This window comes from Lissotriton vulgaris, unplaced genomic scaffold (assembly GCF_964263255.1).
Source record: "Lissotriton vulgaris unplaced genomic scaffold, aLisVul1.2 SCAFFOLD_2691, whole genome shotgun sequence".
Taxonomy (NCBI): domain Eukaryota; kingdom Metazoa; phylum Chordata; class Amphibia; order Caudata; family Salamandridae; genus Lissotriton; species Lissotriton vulgaris.
In genome coordinates this window covers 234482-255304 of record NW_028255437.1, presented here as the reverse complement: position 1 = coordinate 255304, position 20823 = coordinate 234482, and the positions used below count along the sequence as shown (strand labels likewise).

At 47.5% G+C, this 20823-nt stretch overlaps 1 protein-coding gene across 1 annotated transcript in view; it reads left to right on the top strand.

The window, feature by feature from the left end:
* LOC147659122 (uncharacterized) overlaps positions 1-15819 on the top strand; it is a 63905-nt gene extending 48086 nt beyond the window's left edge. Inside the window, exons 6-7 of the mRNA XM_086951957.1 lie at positions 13327-13413; positions 15474-15819. Coding sequence (XP_086808083.1) covers positions 13327-13413; positions 15474-15557 — 171 coding nt within the window. The 3' untranslated portion in view covers positions 15558-15819. The remainder of the gene's footprint in view (positions 1-13326; positions 13414-15473) is intronic.
* The last annotated feature ends 5004 nt before the right edge of the window (positions 15820-20823 follow it).

The following is a 20823-nucleotide window of genomic DNA, read 5'->3' as shown; positions in this document are numbered from 1 at the left end:
CTACACAGCGCCGGCCCTAAGGTTCAACACATCATTAGCCCACCACTTTTAGATTAAATGTACACTCGTGGTTACCACCTTGCGACTTTTCCAACAACCTTCCACCTCACAAATAACGTGTTCATTGCATCATCCCTCTTTCTCCCGTAAACACGGCACAAAGGATTAAATTCACCGCTATTACTCACCTTCCAAACAGACCATAAGCAGTTAGTCCGGTTGACCATCTTGACTGCTGTGCTCTCCTGCTATGGTTCAGACACTAGTAACGCGCCTTCACATCCTCACCCCCTCATCCTCACACACCCTCACTCACCCTCACCCTCACTCACCCTCAACCCCTCACCCTCACTCACCCTCACCCTCACTCACCCTCACCCACACTCACCCTCACTCACCCTCAACCCCTAACCCTCACTCACCCTCACCCACACTCACCCTCACTCACCCTCAATTCCTCACCCTCACTCACCCTCAACCCCTCACCCTCACTCACCCTCAACCCCTCACCCTCACTCACCCTCACCCTCACTTACCCTCAACCCCTCACCCTCAACCCCTCACTCACCCTCACCCTCACTCTCACTCACCCTCACTCACCCTCAACCCCTCAGCATCACCCTCACTCACCCTCACCCTCACTCACCCTCAACCCCTCACCTACCCTCACCCTCAACCCCTCACCCTCACCCTCACTCACCCTCAACACCTCACTCGCCCTCACCCTCACTCACCCTCAACACCTCAACCCCTCACCCTCACTCACCCTCACCCACCCTCACTCACCCTCACTCTCACTCACCCTCAACCCCTCACCCTCACTCACTCTCACTCACCCTCAACCCCTCACCCTCACCCACCCTCAACCCCTCACCCTAACTCACCCTCACCCTCACTCACCCTCACCCTCACTCACCCTCACTCTCACTCACCCTCACTCACCCTCACTCTCACTCACCCTCAACCCCTCACTCACCCTCCCCCACCCTCACTCACCCTCACCCTCACTCTCACTCACCCTCACTCACCCTCACCCTCACTCACCCTCAACCCCTCACCCTCACACAGTGCAATAGGTCTCGGAGCATTTGAGTTAGAGCTTTTAGAATTGTTTATGGCTTTTTTTATTTGTAATTCTTTAGCATTGGCTACAGGAAACAAAAATGCTAAAGATTTACAAAAAAAACCCATAAACAATTCTAAAAGCACTAACTCTAATGCTGCGAGACCTATTGCATTTCCAATGCTTGTTATATCTCTGCTACGCAGCTCTGTGGCGCTTACTGGATGTACCTAGTGGACTAGTTGGACTCTAGGGACCCTCCGGATTGAAGGGGAATTATTTCCCCAACTTAAAACGCGGTAGAGGGCGTTTTTGCACAGTGGTGAAGGGAGGGGATGGTGTAGAAAAGTGGCTCTATATATACTGGACCGAAGTGAAATCAGCCGAACAACAAATTCAGATTTACTCGCCTATTATCAGGAGAGAACCCAGTGCTGCATCTTTTAGCTCAGCACTGACCCTGAAAAAGAATTCTTACTGTACTTACCAGTAACTTGTATTTTCTTCCCTTAAAAATTGCCTGTATGACTTAAACACATTTTTATTTATTTATTTATTTGAAAGTTTTATATAGCGCGAACAAGATCTTTGCAGATATCAGAGCGCTTTACAAGGGCACGGGGGAGATGGAGTAATAGAATGTAATAATAGTTGAGGTAGTTAGGTACAAGGTGCATAGTTACATAGGTAGGTCAAAAAACAGGAGGTAGATAATAGGTGAGGTAGTGTCAGTACAAGGTGCATAGTCAAACAGTTGCGCCAATAATATAAAAGTACAAAAATAAGCATATACTTGTTTAAGCGTGCTACAAGTGTTTTTGGAGATAACATAAAGGTGGGCATAGTTGAGGTAGATGCGTGCAGGATGTATAGTCACACAGGTGCATCAGTAGTACATATGGCTGAGATACCCGCCACCCCCTCTCAACACGATCCCCAAAAGAAGGGAAACCGGAAACAGTTCTTCAAAGTTTTTGGATGTGGGAGGGAGTGACCCTCCCGCGGCCGTATTTATTAAAACAAAAAATTAAACATTAAACGTTTTCATATTATGTACAATTTCATTATCACATTTGCGATGTTTGGCTAATCTTAACATATTCTCTAATACAGAGGTTCTCCTAGCCGAACTAGCATCCTACAGAAACATTCTCTATAAACACTGAAATTGTACATCCTAACGTTTAAGGGCCAACGGCAAGGTCATAACCGGTGTCAAGATCCCTAACCAGACTTACCCCGCCCACTTGGGAAGGGCGACAGCACAGAGGCTTACCTCAAGTGCAACTACTAACAATTTCCCTTGACTTGTCGGGGGCACTTAAGACTCGACGCCATTTAAAGGTCGTTCGAATACTTGTGTGTGGTATCTAGAAGGTATCGTGGACCTCCCCCCACCCCACACAACTTACCGCATCTGCCGTCGCAGATGACCCTGGCCCCGGGAAATTCCTCAGGAGGGGGCTGTAACCCCTCCTACACAGGAAGGGGCCTTGACCGCCTTTCCTTAACTTCCGGCGACCCGCCCTTAGACGGGACCGCCTCCCCATTGAGGGGCCAATGGCCACCTCCCCCGAGCGCTCCCATCCGTGTTGGGTGACGCCCACTCATAGGGATCTACCAATTAGTGCTCACCGATCATGACCTTACCGCCTACCAAAAATAAATACGACAATTCGAACTTATGAAAACATTGGTCGCTACGACCGAAAGAGCATGCTCAAAAAGCAACACTACATCAAGTCCTTTTAATCGTAACAACCTAAATGATATTCACCATACTTTATTATGAAAAACAACAAAACTGATACTTTCACAACCTGTAAACGAAAAAGGAAGAACATACTTAGAAAAATCCACTTTATTGCACAACAACTTGCTGTCCTCAGGGGCTGGTGGGTGGGTCAAAATTGGCTCTTTGTTCTGTCCCGAGCTCACGTGTAGCGAGGAGGTGCAGCTTCGGAGCACAAGAACAAGAGGACGTCTTCTGGCCTTGCGTCTCCTTTTATCCGTCTTCAGGGCGGGCGTAAACCCGCCCCTGCCCGTCCCGAGGGCGTGGCTGGCTGCGTCAGTGTCTAGGCCAGCCCACTCTAGGGCGGGAACAGGCGCGCCCCGGCTACGCCGCTTCGGGCATACCAGCCGAGACGCGCCTCCCGCCCAAAAATGGCTTCCCGGGGGGATCGAGGCACTCCGCCATACGTTCGGGGGGACCGAGTGGTCGCCCCTTTCCATATGGCTGAGATACCCGCCACCCCCTCTCAACACGATCCCCAAAAGAAGGGAAACCGGAAACAGTTCTTCAAAGTTTTTGGATGTGGGAGGGAGTGACCCTCCCGCGGCCGTATTTATTAAAACAAAAAATTAAACATTAAACGTTTTCATATTATGTACAATTTCATTATCACATTTGCGATGTTTGGCTAATCTTAACATATTCTCTAATACAGAGGTTCTCCTAGCCGAACTAGCATCCTACAGAAACATTCTCTATAAACACTGAAATTGTACATCCTAACGTTTAAGGGCCAACGGCAAGGTCATAACCGGTGTCAAGATCCCTAACCAGACTTACCCCGCCCACTTGGGAAGGGCGACAGCACAGAGGCTTACCTCAAGTGCAACTACTAACAATTTCCCTTGACTTGTCGGGGGCACTTAAGACTCGACGCCATTTAAAGGTCGTTCGAATACTTGTGTGTGGTATCTAGAAGGTATCGTGGACCTCCCCCCACCCCACACAACTTACCGCATCTGCCGTCGCAGATGACCCTGGCCCCGGGAAATTCCTCAGGAGGGGGCTGTAACCCCTCCTACACAGGAAGGGGCCTTGACCGCCTTTCCTTAACTTCCGGCGACCCGCCCTTAGACGGGACCGCCTCCCCATTGAGGGGCCAATGGCCACCTCCCCCGAGCGCTCCCATCCGTGTTGGGTGACGCCCACTCATAGGGATCTACCAATTAGTGCTCACCGATCATGACCTTACCGCCACAGGTCCGGATAGTTGACCGGCTATCCGGACCCCCCACCAAACTCCTACCTAAAGGTCATGTTTTAACGATTTTAACCAAGCTAGGAAGTCACCTATGAGTAACTCATTGCCCACCCTCGACAAATGCACACCATCCCCCAAATACATACTGTCATCATTAATACAACTATGCGAGATCGAATGCAATGTCTTGGAACGGAACAACCGACTCACTTTGTTATTCAATTTTTTAACGGAATGATTCAAAGCAGGGATCGAGATAGCCCCCCGCCACACTTTTCGTGGGATCATATGAGACCACGCAATTGTACACCCCGGAACTCTCCTTGCTAACCAACTTACCGTGGAAAGCATAGCCTCCAGGAGAAGTCGTCTACCGGTGGTGACTAGATCATTGCCCCCCAAATGTACTATGACTATGGACGGCGGTGACCTCATCCGCTCTAACAAACCCTCAAAAAATGCCTGAAACTGGTCAATACAGAGACCGCCCCTTCCGTAGAAGGACACTCTGTACCCGTATTCCCCAGGTACGTGAATCATATCACCTGCTTTGAATACGTCTGCGGCCCGTCTCACGTATGAGTGGCCTACAACCCACACCTCCTTTCTCTCAGCCGGTGATGTGTGACCGCTGGCCTGGTGTTGGGTCAACTGCACAGTCCGCCCTGCCGCGTAGGCTTGCGCAACTGAAAACAAACAAAAGACAAGAAGCGTGAGTACATGATTACAGCTTCACAACATGTGCAATCGCACATACCTCTTATAACAATTGGAGGACCAACGCCCCACCCGTTTCACTTGTTCTACATTAAGACCCCTGGCTGTAGCTTCTGTGGCAGCCCCTATACGAAAGGAATGGGTCCCAAATTCACCCGGGTCCAAGCCCGCTGCGGCAATGGCCATTGCAAGCACCCGCTGAAACTGAAACCTCGTCAGCGGGGTGGCGTCTACATGCCTCAACAATGTCCCCCCCCATGATGCCACCCTTCGTGCTAGGTAATCTTCTAAGCACTGAACTGGACACATGGATGACTCGGGGATCCTGCGAATGATCGTGCAGTCCCCCCTCCCATCTTGGTCAGTCTTGGACCTGAGAAAGGAGACAATCATCGCATCACCCCTGATCTGAACCTGCTCCCTGCACAAGCCCCCCGTCACATCCCGTTTGTTCCTTGCAACTAGCTCACTAACTCTCATAGCCCCGTGAAATGCCAGCATAAATGCAGTCCGGAACAAACAGGTCTCGAACGGGGACGAGCATGTGTTAGGGAGTGCGGTCAGCAACTGGGACAACCTGTCTAGACCTATCGGTCGTCTTACGTCTACTCTGCGACCCTCCAGACGTTGCCACCCACGCAGCGCTTTCTGTACCGTAAAAGACGCTGTCGGGTCCAGGATGCCATGGGCCCTGGCAACAAAGGAAATGGCGGCACGATGCCTTTGGGCCGTGGCCACCGATTTCCCAGCCCTACGTAAGGACATCAGGAAAAGTACTACCAACTCCTCCTGCCCCCAAAGTCCCCCTCTCTCTGCCCCCAAAAAGGCTAAATAGGCCTGGAACGCCCCTTCGTATGCCTTCCTTGTCCTGGGTGCTAGACTCTCTCCCACGAGGTGACGAAGTTCGGGGCACCGAGAGACCAGAGAGCTTCGGGGAAGGGTGCCGGCTCCGGGTCCGCTGAAGGAAGGAAACCCGAGAAAGCCTGCATGTGAAAACGAGACAGTGCATCAGCGGCCTGATTCATCACCCCAGGGACATGTTTTGCTCTGAATACCACGTTCAGTTGCATACACAGTAAGACAATTTCTTTGAGCAGCCTCAAAATCAATTTACAACGGGCTGCCTGACTATTGATGCATTCTACCACGGTCATATTGTCGGACCAGAACACAACAGAATGATCTCTGAACCCTTCTGGCCAGGTTCTCAGGGCCACCAGAATGGGAAATAATTCGAGGAAAGCGATGTTACTTGTCAGCCCCTTCTCGTGCCACCATAGGGGCCACTTCTGTGCCGACCATTTTGTGCCGAAGATGGCGCCAAAACCTACGCTTCCTGCTGAATCTGTCCATAGCCCCAGCTCATCGGAGGACATGACTGGCTTGTTCCAGACAACTCGGCCATTGAAGTCCGCCAAGAATGCTAACCAAATCCGCATGTCCTGGCGGACCTCAGTCGATAACCTTGTGCGATGATGACCCTCCTTCAGGCCAACCATCGCTTGGGCAATTGAGCGGGAAAAGGGGCGAGCCATTGGTATCACTCTCAAGGCAAAGTTCAACTTTCCCACTAACTGTTGCAACTGATGCAGTGTAACCTTGGATGCAGTTAAACATACTTGGAGGGCTGCCCTGAATTTCGACACCTTGCTAGCTGGTAAACGGAAGCACCCCTCCCTTGAGTCCAACTCGATCCCCAGGAACTCGAGGCAAGTCGTGGGACCCATAGTTTTACCCGGTGCCAACGGCACGCCGAGATGACCCATTAACACACAGAATTCGTTTAAAGCCTGGGCACATTCGGGACCACCGGCGGGGCCAAGGAACAGAAAGTCGTCAAGGTAATGCATTACATTTCGGAAACCCGCTGTCTCAGTGAACACCCACTGCAGGAAAGTACTGAATTGCTCAAAGTAAGCACAAGAAATAGAGCAACCCATTGGCATACACCTATCCATGTAAAATGACCCCTGGAACCCGAATCCCAAAAGACGCTGATCGTCTGGGTGTACCGGGAGCAACCGGAACGCTGACTCGATATCAGATTTCGCCATCAACGTCCCGTGCCCCAGGCGATTCAAGATGGCTACTGCCTCATCAAAAGATGCGTATCGCACCGAACAAACTTCTGGATCAATTGCGTCGTTCACCGAAAGACCTCGTGGAGCAGACAGATTATGGATCAAACGGAACTCACCCGGGTCCTTCTTGGGGACCACCCCTAACGGAGAACAAACGAAACCTGGTACCGGGGGTTCACTAAACGGGCCGGCGACCCGTCCCCGGCTAACCTCTTTCTGAATTTTCTCTTGCACTACCGATGTATGTTGTAAAACGGAAAGTTGATTTTTGCACGTCCCTACACCCTGAAAGTCCCCTACCGGGATGCGGAAACCATGTGTAAAACCGTTCCGTAGCACCCCGGCAGAAGTACGATCCGGGTATTCGCTGAGCCAGGGAATCATTGCCAAGGTATCAATCGGGGTTGGTAAAGGCGCCCCTCGGCCTAGCTTAGACCTGTTTGGCGCCCCCCTTACCCCCATTCTCACCCGTTCTGGCTCTGCACGATGACTCAGGATGGGACGACCCACACGTACTACACTCATGTTTGAACTTACACGATCCCGGAGGCCTGGTACATTTCCCTTTGTTGAAATTAAAACAGAAACCCTTTTTCCCTGTATTGCCTGCGGGCCTTGACTGGTCGTCGGTGCTCGTACTTGGTCGAAAGGGCGTCCCCACATTTTGGCGGGAGTAATCAACAACATTGCTCCCGACCAATGGCATTCTTAACATTCCTGATTCTTTCATTTTGTCCCAAGTTAACGAATCGTAACAATCCCAAGTCAAACTCTTGTTATGTTCCTTTTCCTTTCTGAACAGATTGTCATAACAAAACCAATGGTTACCTTGATACGTTGTCGAGTAACCCATAATTCGTGATTGGTAAACGGGAAACTCAGGGAGCAACTCGGGCCTACGTTCCCCCAAAATCGATGTGAAAATACCCCATGCATTGCCCCAGTTGCCAATGTTCTCATTAACCTTAAAGGCGGCCATTTTTGCGCGCCAAACACTCGGATGCATCAAGTCCTTCTGACTTTTCACATTCTCCACATCATAATGATCATCAAGCAGGGAAAAAATATTCACGTACTTTCCCGCCCAGATCTTTTCTTTTATAGCTAACGGCACATGTTGTCCCAATCTCTCTCTACGAGAGGGTGCTGACTCGTCCCTCGCAATCGGCAATGGCCGCTTACCTGCACCGGACGCAGCTTCTGCCGCTTGCGGCTTGTCTATCCCCGCCACTCTAGCTGCCTCTTTCTTCTCACGAAGCCCTTTTATCAGCGCCTGTGCCTCGGCAGCCGTGGCGCCATCACCACTATCCCCCAACCACGCTGCTAGCTGTGCTGCCAGCTCGGGGGGCATGTCTTCCTTGGATGTCGGGGAGACGACCCCCGGGATTGGATTCCCCTCTATCGGTACTGGGGTCGGCGCCTCGAGAGGGGCAGAGGGAACCGGGACGTCCCCACCGGCTGGAACCTTTCTCGGCCTCTTAGGTCTCCCTCCAGCCGGCGAAGGGCCCGAACCCTCCTCCCCATCTCGCTCCGCCAACCGTTTCTTTATGTCGGACATATCTTTAAAGAGTGCCCGAACCATCTGGTCAGTCGTCATTCTCTTTTCGCCTTTCCTGGGCATCTTCTTCGACGAAGTATCTGGAAGACAAAGAAAAAGATCAAAACGCTCAAAATTGGCTCTTTGTTCTGTCCCGAGCTCACGTGTAGCGAGGAGGTGCAGCTTCGGAGCACAAGAACAAGAGGACGTCTTCTGGCCTTGCGTCTCCTTTTATCCGTCTTCAGGGCGGGCGTAAACCCGCCCCTGCCCGTCCCGAGGGCGTGGCTGGCTGCGTCAGTGTCTAGGCCAGCCCACTCTAGGGCGGGAACAGGCGCGCCCCGGCTACGCCGCTTCGGGCATACCAGCCGAGACGCGCCTCCCGCCCAAAAATGGCTTCCCGGGGGGATCGAGGCACTCCGCCATACGTTCGGGGGGACCGAGTGGTCGCCCCTTTCCAAAAGTAGGGATGGTTGAGGTGGTGTAGGTACAGTGTGCAAAGTCAGACAGGTGCGTCAACAATACATCCAAATACAAAGAGGGAACATATACAATCAAATAAGTCATAATACAAGTAGTACAAGTAGACCAAGGGGTCAGGCAGGTATTAAGGAGCGGATTCATGAGAGCTACAGGATAATAGATCATGTGTATTTAGCCATGAGGATCGCTTTTACTTCTTTCTTAAAAAGTTTGTTGGAGGAGATGAGCCTGGTTAAAGGAGGGAGTGAGTTCCAGATCCTGGGTGCCATTCCTGAAAAGGAGCGTTTATAGGTTTTTTCCTTCCTGAATCTTCGAGGCTTCAGCAGAAGATTGTTTGTGCTTCTAGTAGTTCTAGAGCCACCCGAGATTGTCAGCTTTTGAGTGAGGTAGGCGGGTGAGTTCATGTGTACAGGCTTGTGAGTCATGCAGGCGATTTTCAGATGTATCCTGGCTTCAAAAGGTAGCCAGTTCAGGGATTTACAGTCAGGGTAAATATGCGAGTGTTTTTTTGAGCCAGTGATGAGTCTCGCTGCAGCGTTAAGGGACGCTCTTAGGGGTGCCGTTGTAGTTAGGGGGAGCCCGCAGAGGGCGGTTCTTCCGTATTCTATGTGCGGGATGACTATAGATTGTACTGCAGTTTGGAAGTCTTTGGCTGGAAGGAAGGGTGTAAGTTTTCTCAAGGTATTGATTTGGAAGTTCGCTCCTTTGGTTGCCTTGCTGATATGCTGCTGCATGTTGAGATTGGCGTCAAGTGTTATGCCTAAGGATTTTGCTGAGTCTACGACGGTAGGTTGTAAATTTAAAGCCGTTAAGTGCTTAAGCCATGTTTGAGCCGTAGAGAATTTTGCGGGAGGTGAGATCAGGAGGAACTCAGTCTTCAGGGCATTGAGTTTGAGGTGATTCTCTGCAAGCCAGGATTGGGTGTTTCTGATCGTGGTGTTCAGAAGCATGATGTCCTTGGGAGATTGTATTTTGAGATAGAGTTGGGTGTCGTCGGCATACATGTGAAAGTGTACATTGGATGTCTGTAGCAAAGTAGTGAGAGGTTCCATAACTAGGTTGAACAGTGTTGGGGAGAGGGAGGATCCTTGGGGGACGCCTAGCGATACAGGTAACAGAGAGGACATCAGGTTGTTGCTTTTGAATCTTTGTGAGCGGTTGTGTAGAAAGGACGTGAACCACTTGAGAACAGTCCCTGATATGCCCATTCTTGTGTTTAGCAGTTCGAGTAAGTTCTCATGTTTAACTGTGTCGAATGCTGAGGAGAGATCCAGAAGGATGAGGAGGCAGGTATCATTTTGGTCTAGGATTTGGAGGGCGTCGTCCACAATGTGTGTCATGGCTGTTTCGGTACTGTGCCCTGCACGGAAGCCTGATTGATGAGCGTTGAGGAGATCAAACTTGTCTATGTGTTTAGTCAGTTGTAGCTGTACGCATTTTTCCAACAGTTTAGCGAGGGTGGGAATATTTGTAATAGGGCGGTAGTTGTTTAGATCAGTGGGGTCTGCTGTTGTTTTTTTTAGTAGCGGTGTGACTTGCCCGACTTTGAGGGCGTCAGGGATGGATCCTTGTTGAAGAGAGCTATTGATAATCTTAGTCCAGAGTGGGAGGAGCAAAGGGGTAAAGTCTTTTACAGCGTTTGCAGGAAGGGGGTCAGTGAGGTTATTGGATGGTTTCAGGGTGCTGAGCAATCTGCCAATTTCTTCTTCGGAGTAGGTGCCAAAGGATGACCATGTAGCGTTGTTCTTTGGTTCAGGCGCTGCTGTGAGTTGGGGGTTGGAGTAAAGGATTGCGTCATTGAGGAGATCGCTTCTTATGTTGTCGGTTTTTTGGTTAAAGAAAGCAGAGAAGTCTTCACAGGAAGGTGTAATGCTCATGGTGCTGATTGTCTGGGGTTGTTCTTTGGATTGTGTTCTGATTAACTCAAACAATTTCCTTGGGCGGTTTTTTGCTTGGGCGAGCTGGAGGCTGAAGAAATCTCTTTTTGAGCGTTTTATTTTCCTGAAGTAGGCGTTTCTCTATTTCTTCAGGCTTTTTAGGTGCAGTGCAGAGGGGGCTGACCTCCAAGTGCGCTCTGCCATTCGCATGGCCCGTATATCTTCATTGAGGCTCCCGTCATACCAGGGGTTGGAGATCTTGGACGAGACTCTTTTCAGTTGCATGGGTGCAGCCTCATTGATTATTGTGGACATAGCATAGCATTCTTTCAACTGTTTACAGGAGCTGCTCCGGTGCTGGATCCAGGATCCAACACGGAGTTAGAAAAAATAACGATAACACTACTTACCTGCTAAGTGAATTTCCTCCCATAGGATAACATTGGTGATTCTATGTGAACAAAACAGAGTGGTGGTGTGGCACACCAAAGGGTTTGAAATGTAATCCAATAGTACTGCGCAATAAGCTTTTTCTTCACTTTTTTGGGCGCCTCAAGAATGTTTCTCTTCCGGCCGGTAAGAGAACGGATTGGAGACAATATCAAGGGGGGCGTAGGAACATCCCACGCTGAATCTTGAGGAGCACCAATGGGCCAAGGCCCATTGGTGCTCCTCAAGATTCAGCGTGGGATGTTCCTACGCCCCCCTTGATATTGATTCTATGTGAAAACATTTCTAAGTGTCAACTTTTAAAATACAATAATATTCCTTAAAAATCACTACTGTAACCAAAACACTTTTACTCAACTGTTTACAGGAGATGTCCCAGGACTGAATCTAGGATCCAGACTGTGGTTAGAGAAGTAATCCATAAAGTAACTAATTGCATTTAACTAGAAATTCACATTGAGCTCAATGTTGCATTGTGTTTGAAATTGTGTTGCCCATTGCAACAACTGAAACTACTGTACTTAAAAGTCTATTGCCTATTTACAAAGTTTTTAAACTAAAGTAATTCATTCTAAGAAAGTATATTTTGTAATGTAATGTATAATGTAATTAAAAAAATAAAATATCTAAAAATAAATAGATTTAAAAATTTTAGTAAATCAGTATCAAAAAAAATATAACCATGTCATTTACAAATCCTTTGATATTCACTGAAAAAACCTTAGGTTTCAGACATGTTCTAGTTAGGAATTAGCATTTAAAAAACCTTAGAAATTCACATGTTTCAGGAGGGTTATAGTTAGCTGGACATTATTTCACTCGTACAAAACTAATGAAATTCCTCTGTTATAGTTAGTTCTACTAACTATAACTCGTGCGCCCGCAATCCACTGCTGATGATGTCACATATTACATCATTCATGACATGGTCAGTGACCTCACTGATGACATCACTTATGACATCTGTAATGCCTCTGACTTAACTACAACTGGATCAGCTGATCTCCCACCTATGGGAGTGCCCAAGGAGTTTCAAAAGAGGGAGAAGGCGTCACCTGGCGGTTACCAGCATCTGAAGAAGGCATAATCGCCGAAATGCATTATGCTGTATACTGCAGTGAATAAAGGGCTCCTGAAACTTACCCCGCTGTGTCCTAGGACTACTTCATATGCAAGTGGTCGAGTGGTGATATTCTCTGCTTCTGCCAGGAACGCGGTGCTAGGACCCTTCTTCCAAGAGTCCAGGGACATTACTGGCAAAGAAACTGTTGTGGAATCGAGGTATCGATAGTTCCCTGTGACCGCCCCAGGAACGAGCGAGCTCAGTGGCCGCTGTCAGTGGCAGACCACGACTGCACGGGGATGCGGGTTCAATCCCTCCCGCTTCACGGCCCGACTTGTTCCATTGCTGGAGACTGAGGCGTTGGGGATCGGAGGGAGCCCTGGACACATGATACACGGGCTCGCCTGCCGCAACACAGTCCATCTTTTGCAAGGCAAAACACAGCGCTCATGTGAGCATGATCCGGCTGCCACACTGACTACATCTGGTGCATGCTGGGAGAGGTAGTTGGACATTGTAATGCCTCTGCCCGAACTACAACTGGATCAGGTGATCTCCCACCTATGGGAGTGCCCAAGGAGTTTCAAAAGAGGGAAAAGGCGTCACCTGGCGGTTACCAGCATCTGAAGAAGGCATAATCGCCGAAAGGCATTATGCTGTATACTGCAGTGAATAAAGGGCTCCTGAAACTTACCCTGCTGTGTCCTAGGATTACTTCATATGCAAGTGGTCGAGTGGTGATACATATATATTTTATAAATTATTTCTTAATTTACAAAAAACACAGACTCTCGTAGAGAACACGTTGCGCTACAGAGAATTCACTCCTTGATAAAAAAGATTTGTGTATATTTAATTTGTTGGTCCAGCACAGGGGTATTTCCCATCGGAGAGGTCTTCTGGATGATGCATGGTTTTAAAGGGGGCATTCATTCCACTCTTGTCGTGTTCTCTGCTCTGGTATTGTAATAATGCTGGTCATCAAAGGGACCTCTAGTGAGGCGGGACAAATGTGAATATCCATGTAGCTTCTAATGCACATTTCTTTCTGCTTGTCCCTTGCAGATGTTTGTGATTGTCGGTCTTCTTGGCGGAATGTTCTGCTCTCTACAAACCTTCGTTCCCCTGCGGCTTGGACACACTTCTCAGGAGGTAAACCCTTTACTTCAGTCCCCCATCTTCCCCCATCTCCCTCTGAAGAACTTATTCTCTCCATTTTCTTTCTTGTGTCTTTATTCTCCCAGTCATCCTCAACTGTGGACATTTTCTTTCTCCTCAAGTCATTTTGTTGTAGCCTGGTTGATACATTTTGATGCCCAGTTTTAAGCCTTCTGCTTTGCTATTATGAGGAAGCAAATATTTTATCTTTTTGAAATGTTTCATTTCAGTGCTCTGGATTATTGACTTGACTTGTATTTATTTTACTCTTTGGAGTTTTTTGCTCCGTTGCGCTTCCTTGTTTCACCCCTCTTGCCTTCTTACTTGGATTTCAAATTTTTCTTCTGCACCTAAAAGTATGTTTTGATTGCTTGATACTTTATTTGGCCTTTGGTTACTCTTTTTATTTAGTTTTTTACAATTATCGGTTCATTTTCTAGTACCTTTGGTTTTTATTTTGGCTCCTTGAATTCTTGTTCGGTTACTTTAATTTTCTGGGTTGGTTTGTTTAATTTCAGTCACTTTTGTGGTTATATTTCTTACTGATTCCATGTTTTTTTTTTTTTTCTTTACCCCGCTCTGCTAATCATTCCACCCCTCCCCCCACCCCACACCCCACCTGGTCTATTCTACATCAAGTCTACAAACGCTGCATTTAGCAGACTAGTATTAAGCCCTAAGCTCCCTACACTGGCTCCAAATCCCTGAGAGAATCAATTTCAAGTCCCTCTGCATCACACACAAAATCCTTCAGGACAAGGGCCCCCCAATCTTGAGATCGCTGATCAAACCATACAAAGCCAACAGGACACTTAGATCCGACCACCTCCTCCTGGCAAACGTCCCCAGACTCAGGAAGGCCCGGGCAGGCGGTCGCCTGTTTTCATACAACGCCTCCAAGCTCTGGAATTCCCTGCCACTTAACATCCGCAGGGAAACCAACCTACTAACATTCCGCAAACTCCTGACAACATGGCTGTTCTCTTAGGTCTCCTCTGTTCCCTAGCCAATTCCTCAAGTCCAGCGCTGGGACGCCCCCGGGTAGCTTCGCGCTTTACAAATCCAATTCAAATTCCAATTTGGTAGTTGAGGGATGCAAACCTGTGTCTTTAATGGGCCCATCGGTGCCTTCTTAGAAGAGTTTCTGCTATCATGTGCCTGATTCTGTAAGTTCGTGTTTTCGATAAAATATGTTCATGTTCCTCTGGATCAAAAAACTTGACGCCCTTCATCCCACTGTATTTAACAATCAGATTGATTTAAAAATGCTGTTTGTAGAACCACAGTGGAGAGTAGGTAGACAAAGAGCTGAGGAGAAATGGAACCATTGATAGTGGGAGCTTCCTGGTCAGGAAAGACAGAGGAAGGGAGTGAGCACAGCAAGGTGTTTGGGGGGGGGGCTTGTCCACCCCAGGGGGACCTTCATTTTGTAGGACACTGATTATATGATGCAGAATGACATTTCTTCACCTCATAAGGTTTAGAATACTATGCGTAACAAAAATGAGCACATATTCTGGTACAATATACTTGCTTTTTTGTTTTACAGTTATCGTTTAGGATTGATTAAAATGCTAATACCTGTCACTTATGGAGAATTAAGTTGAGCATGGCAAGCATTGAGCTATACGATCAAAGTTATTGGTATAGCTTGAAGTTGTTGGTGCTCAAAATAAATGAGGTATTTACAAGAATTTGATAAATGAAATCAAATAAACTAGTTGGAGGAAACTAAAAGTTTGTGATTAGTATATCACAGTAAATGAAAAGATATCAGTGGCCTGAAAAGTTTGCAACATGGACCTCAAGTAAGGTAATACATGTTTGTGTGTTTGAGGCATGTGTGCTGTAGATACACTTGCTTTGCATACTCCTGCCCTCTAGTGTTGGCGTAAGGCTGTGGTGGAACATTGGCATCACCAGATAATTTAGTAAATTCAGAGGGTTCATTTTGTGATTCATCAGCAGCGGCATTGATGCGACGTACTCCTGTCATGATGTGGACTCTTTAATGCTCTGTGTCCCTCTTTCTCTTTTCCTTCTATGTGCTGGAGGATGCAAAGACACTGGTAGACACGAAGCCCCTGCTGGACCCTCAGCCTCCGGCTTATGGAGAGAAATCTCTGACCTTGGACTAGACTAGAGGTGCTTTGCCAAGTCCTCGATGGCGCCACCATCGACTCTTCGGGAGCTACTCACGGTTGTGATTCATGCAGTTGTATTTGTAAATTTAAGGCCACCAGCTTCAGAGGGTTTCTCCAGCACCAGTATCTAGACGTATGGGTTTCTCTTCACTGCTACCTGCAGCACTACTAGAATATCACCAAATGTATTGGCTCTAGGCCAAAAGTAGCAAAAGTTTGTATTTTTCTTCAAATCAGTAAACAATCCTTTCTTTTCTCCCCTGTCTTATTCTGGATGTTTGTTCAAAACACCGTGAGTTCAATGTCATGTCATTCATGGTTATGAGGGCGGGATCATATAAGCGGAATGTTCTCTGTCTCCCTTTACTTTGAGGTAAAGATACCTCCATGCATGTCTATCCTTTGTTACTCGCTGTACAATTGCACGCGGAACAGAACATACTCGTACTCTCATATTCATGCTTTCAGATGACTACAGTCCTACAGAAGTGGAGATTGGCGGGCGCCTGTAAGCCCTCTCTTCAGGTCTGCTGTGGGGCAGATGATAACCCTTCAGAGGTACTCTTCTGCGAGAATGCACACATCTGTACACTCCTTTCTTCGGTGACATGTGTAAATTGTCTATCAGTAACAGTATCGCAGAAGGATTGCCCATTGCACCCTGAGAAAAAGATTGTCTACCCATCGGTTGCATCACTCAATCCTTGTTCACCAATCGCTGCAGAATCCTTGCCCATCAGTCACTGCACAACAGAATGCCTATCCATCATGTGTCACAGAATCTGTGTCCATCAGTCTGTCTCTGCACAATAGAATGTATACCCACTAGTAGCATCACATAATCCTTGCCCATCAGTCACTGCACGTCAGTTCCTACCCATCAGTTGTCAGAGAATACTTGTCCATCAGTCACTGCACAACAGAATGCCTACCCATCATGTGTCACAGAATCCGTGCCCATCAGTTGGTCACCGCACAATAGAATGTATACCCACTAGTACCATCACATAATCCTTGTCCATCAGGCACTTCACGTCAGTTACTACTCATCAGTCGTCAGAGAATCCTTGTCCATCAGTCACTTCACGTCAGTTCCTACCCATCAGTCATCCGAGAATCCTTGTCCATCAGTCACCACACAACAGAATGCCTACTCACCATCTGTCACAGAATCCATTTCCATCAGTCGGTGACCGCACAATAGAATGTATACCCACTAGTACCATGACTTAATCCTTGCTCATCAGTCACTTCACATCAGTTCCTACCCATCAGTCGTCAGAGAATCCTTGTCCATCAGTCACCGCACAACAGAATGCCTACCCATCATGTGTCGCAGAATCTGTGTCCGTCAGTCACTGCACAACAGAATGCCTCCCCCCATGTGGCACAGAATCCGTGTCCATCAGTCACTGCACAACAGAATGCCTACCCATAATGTGTCAGAAAATCCACGTCCATCAGTCGGTGACCGCACAATAGAATGTGTACCCACTAGTACCATCACATAATCCTTGTCCATCAGTCGCTTCACGTCAGTTCCTACCCATCAGTCATCAGAGAATCCGTGTCCCTCAGTCCCTGCACGTCAGTTCCTACCCATCATGTGTCACAGAATCCGTGTCCATCAGTCACTGCACAACAGAATGCCTGCCCATCATGTGTCACAGAATCCGTGTCCATCACTCACTGCACAACAGAATGCCTACCCATCATGTGTCGCAGAATCTGTGTCCGTCAGTCACTGCACAACAGAATGCCTGCCCATCATGTGTCACAGAATCCGTGTCCATCAGTCACTGCACAACAGAATGCCTACCCATCATATGTCACAGAATCCGTGTCCATCAGTCAGTCACCGCACAATAGAATGTATACCCACTAGTACCATCACATAATCCTTGTCCATCAGTCACTTCACGTCAGTTCCTACCCATCAGTCGTCAGAGAATCCTTGTCCATCAGTCAATGATCAACAGAATGCCTACGCATCATGTGTCGCAGAATCCGTGTCCATCAGTCACTGCACAACAGAATGCCTACCCATAATGTGTCAGAAAATCCACGTCCATCAGTCGATGACCGCACAATAGAATGTGTACCCACTAGTACCATCACATAATCCTTGTCCATCAGTCGCTTCACGTCAGTTCCTACCCATCAGTCGTCAGAGAATCCGTGTCCCTCAGTCCCTGCACGTCAGTTCCTACCCATCATGTGTCACAGAATCCGTGTCCATCAGTCACTGCACAACAGAATGCCTGCCCATCATGTGTCACAGAATCCGTGTCCATCACTCACTGCACAACAGAATGCCTACCCATCATGTGTCGCAGAATCTGTGTCCGTCAGTCACTGCACAACAGAATGCCTGCCCATCATGTGTCACAGAATCCGTGTCCATCAGTCACTGCACAACAGAATGCCTACCCATCATATGTCACAGAATCCGTGTCCATCAGTCAGTCACCGCACAATAGAATGTATACCCACTAGTACCATCACATAATCCTTGTCCATCAGTCACTTCAGGTCAGTTCCTACCCATCAGTCGTCAGAGAATCCTTGTCCATCAGTCAATGATCAACAGAATGCCTACGCATCATGTGTCGCAGAATCCGTGTCCATCAGTCACTGCAGATCAGTTACTGCCGGATCCCAGCCTACCTACCAAGTGTCATTGGTGGTTCTACCCTTCTGGAGCTACAAGTGATGTTTTGCTTCCATTGCTCGACCCACGACGGTGCATTACAGCACACAGAAGGTGATGGACATGTTGTGGACGTGCATGATGTGATCTCTGGGACGTATGCCATGTTAGGGGGTTTTTAGGGCTAGAATGTTTGACTATCACTGGGACTTTGTACTACACACCCAGGGCTGCTGTGACATCAGCTCAGCCCCAGCGCTTGAGGTTCCTCCACTCCAGTGCCCTCCTGCCCATCTGGGATGGGTTCCTGGACACACTTTGCCCAGTGCACTGTCTTGCCTTGCCAGGTTGCCCATGGGCATGCAAAAAGAAAAACAATGGTTCCTTCGGGGTCTTTTCGGGGTCTTTTATTTACAACGTTTTTAAATAAATGATCCGAATCCAACAGACATGCATACTTTGTCAGGTTCTAATAAAGTTATTTTCTTCACAAATATAAAGGGCACACCAAGGACACGAGCAAATAATACATATTCATTCACACGCATGTTGGTTTGTAAAAAATAAATTCATTGAGAAATGGACAGTGGATGCTGAATGAGTGAAGAAAGCAACTGTGTAGTGCTAAATTGATCTGGAAATACAAAGTGGGGAACGCGCATGACACATAGGAAGCAAAAACTGGAACACGCTTGACACATAGGAAGCAAAAACTGGAACACGCATGACACATAGGAAGAAAAAACTGGAATGCGCATGACGCATAGGAAGCAAAAACTGGAACGAGCATGACACATAGGAAGCAAAAACTGGAACACACATGAGACAGGAAGCAAAAACTGGAACGAGCATGACACATAGGAAGAAAAAACTGGAACACACATGACATATATGAAACAAAAACTGAAACGAGCATGACACATAGGAAGCAAAAACTGGAACACACATGACCCATAGGAAGCAAAAACTGGAACACGCATGACACATAGGAAGCAAAAACTGGAACGAGCATGACACATAGGAAGCAAAAACTGGAACACACATGACATATATGAAGCAAAAACTGAAACGAGCATGACACATAGGAAGCAAAAACTGGAACACGCATGACACAAAGGAAGCAAAAACGAACGAGCATGACACATAGGAAGCAAAAACTGGAACACACATGACACACAAGAAGCAAAAACTGGAACACACATGACACACAAGAAGCAAAAACTGGAACGAGCATGACACATAGGAAGCAAAAACTGAAACGAGCATGACACATAGGAAGCAAATACTGGAACTCACATGACACACAAGAAGCAAAAACTGGAACGAGCATCACACATAGGAAGCAGAAAATGGAACAAGCATGACACATAGGAAGCAAATACTGGAACACACATGACACACAAGAAGCAAAAACTGAAACGAGCATGACACATAGGAAGCAAATACTGGAACACACATGACACACAAGAAGCAAAAACTGGAACGAGCATCACACATAGGAAGCAGAAACTGGAACAAGCATGACACACAAGAAGCAAAAACTGGAATGAGCATGACACATAGGAAGCAAAAACTGAAACGAGCATGACACATAGGAAGCAAATACTGGAACACACATGACACACAAGAAGCAAAAACTGGAACGAGCATGACACATAGGAAGCAAAAACTGGAACAAGCATGACACATAGGAAGCAAATACTGGAACACACATGACACACAAGAAGCAAAAACTGGAACAAGCATGACACATAGGAAGCAAATACTGGAACACACATGACACACAAGAAGCAAAAACTGGAACGAGCATCACACATAGGAAGCAGAAACTGGAACAAGCATGACACATAGGAAGCAAATACTGGAACACACATGACAAACAAGAAGCAAAAACTGAAACGAGCATGACACATAGGAAGCAAATACTGGAACACACATGACACACAAGAAGCAAAAACTGGAACGAGCATGACACATAGGAAGCAAAAACTGGAACAAGCATGACACACAAGAAGCAAAAACTGGAACACCATGATAAATAGGAAGCAAAAACTAAACTGTGTCTGTAAAAGGTCTGAGAACACAGCAGGCTGTATTAAATAAGAAAAAAAACTACCTGGGGCTCCCCTATAGGCTGTGCAGTGCCATTACAACAATTTAATGACACTGTTTAATTAATTTAGGTTTTAAATCAATTAAGATATTGTTTGGGAATACATTTTTTTTGTCCAATTTAGAAATTTTGGGTAAAAGTGCTTTTGTGTGTTTTGCAGCGCTCCCTACTTTTAAGGTGACTATTCTTACAGTATATCATTTCTGATGTGAACCGGTCTGGTGGGCGTGTGCTTTGCACAGCGTGACTGACCGGCAGCATGTTGAGGCACAGTATCGACTGGGCAGTCCTCCTATGGCACCCTGGTCATTCTGCAGGACAGGGACCGAAGGGCGGGTATTCTGCGACACTATAAACAATAGACATTCTGCAGGAATCCTGTGGGACAGCAAGTGGCAGGGGGCACTGTGCAGCTCATAATGGCCAATGGGCATCATCACTGTCCATGTAAAGATTTCTGATGAACCCTAGGCCTGCCCTATCCTCAACAGAGCCAT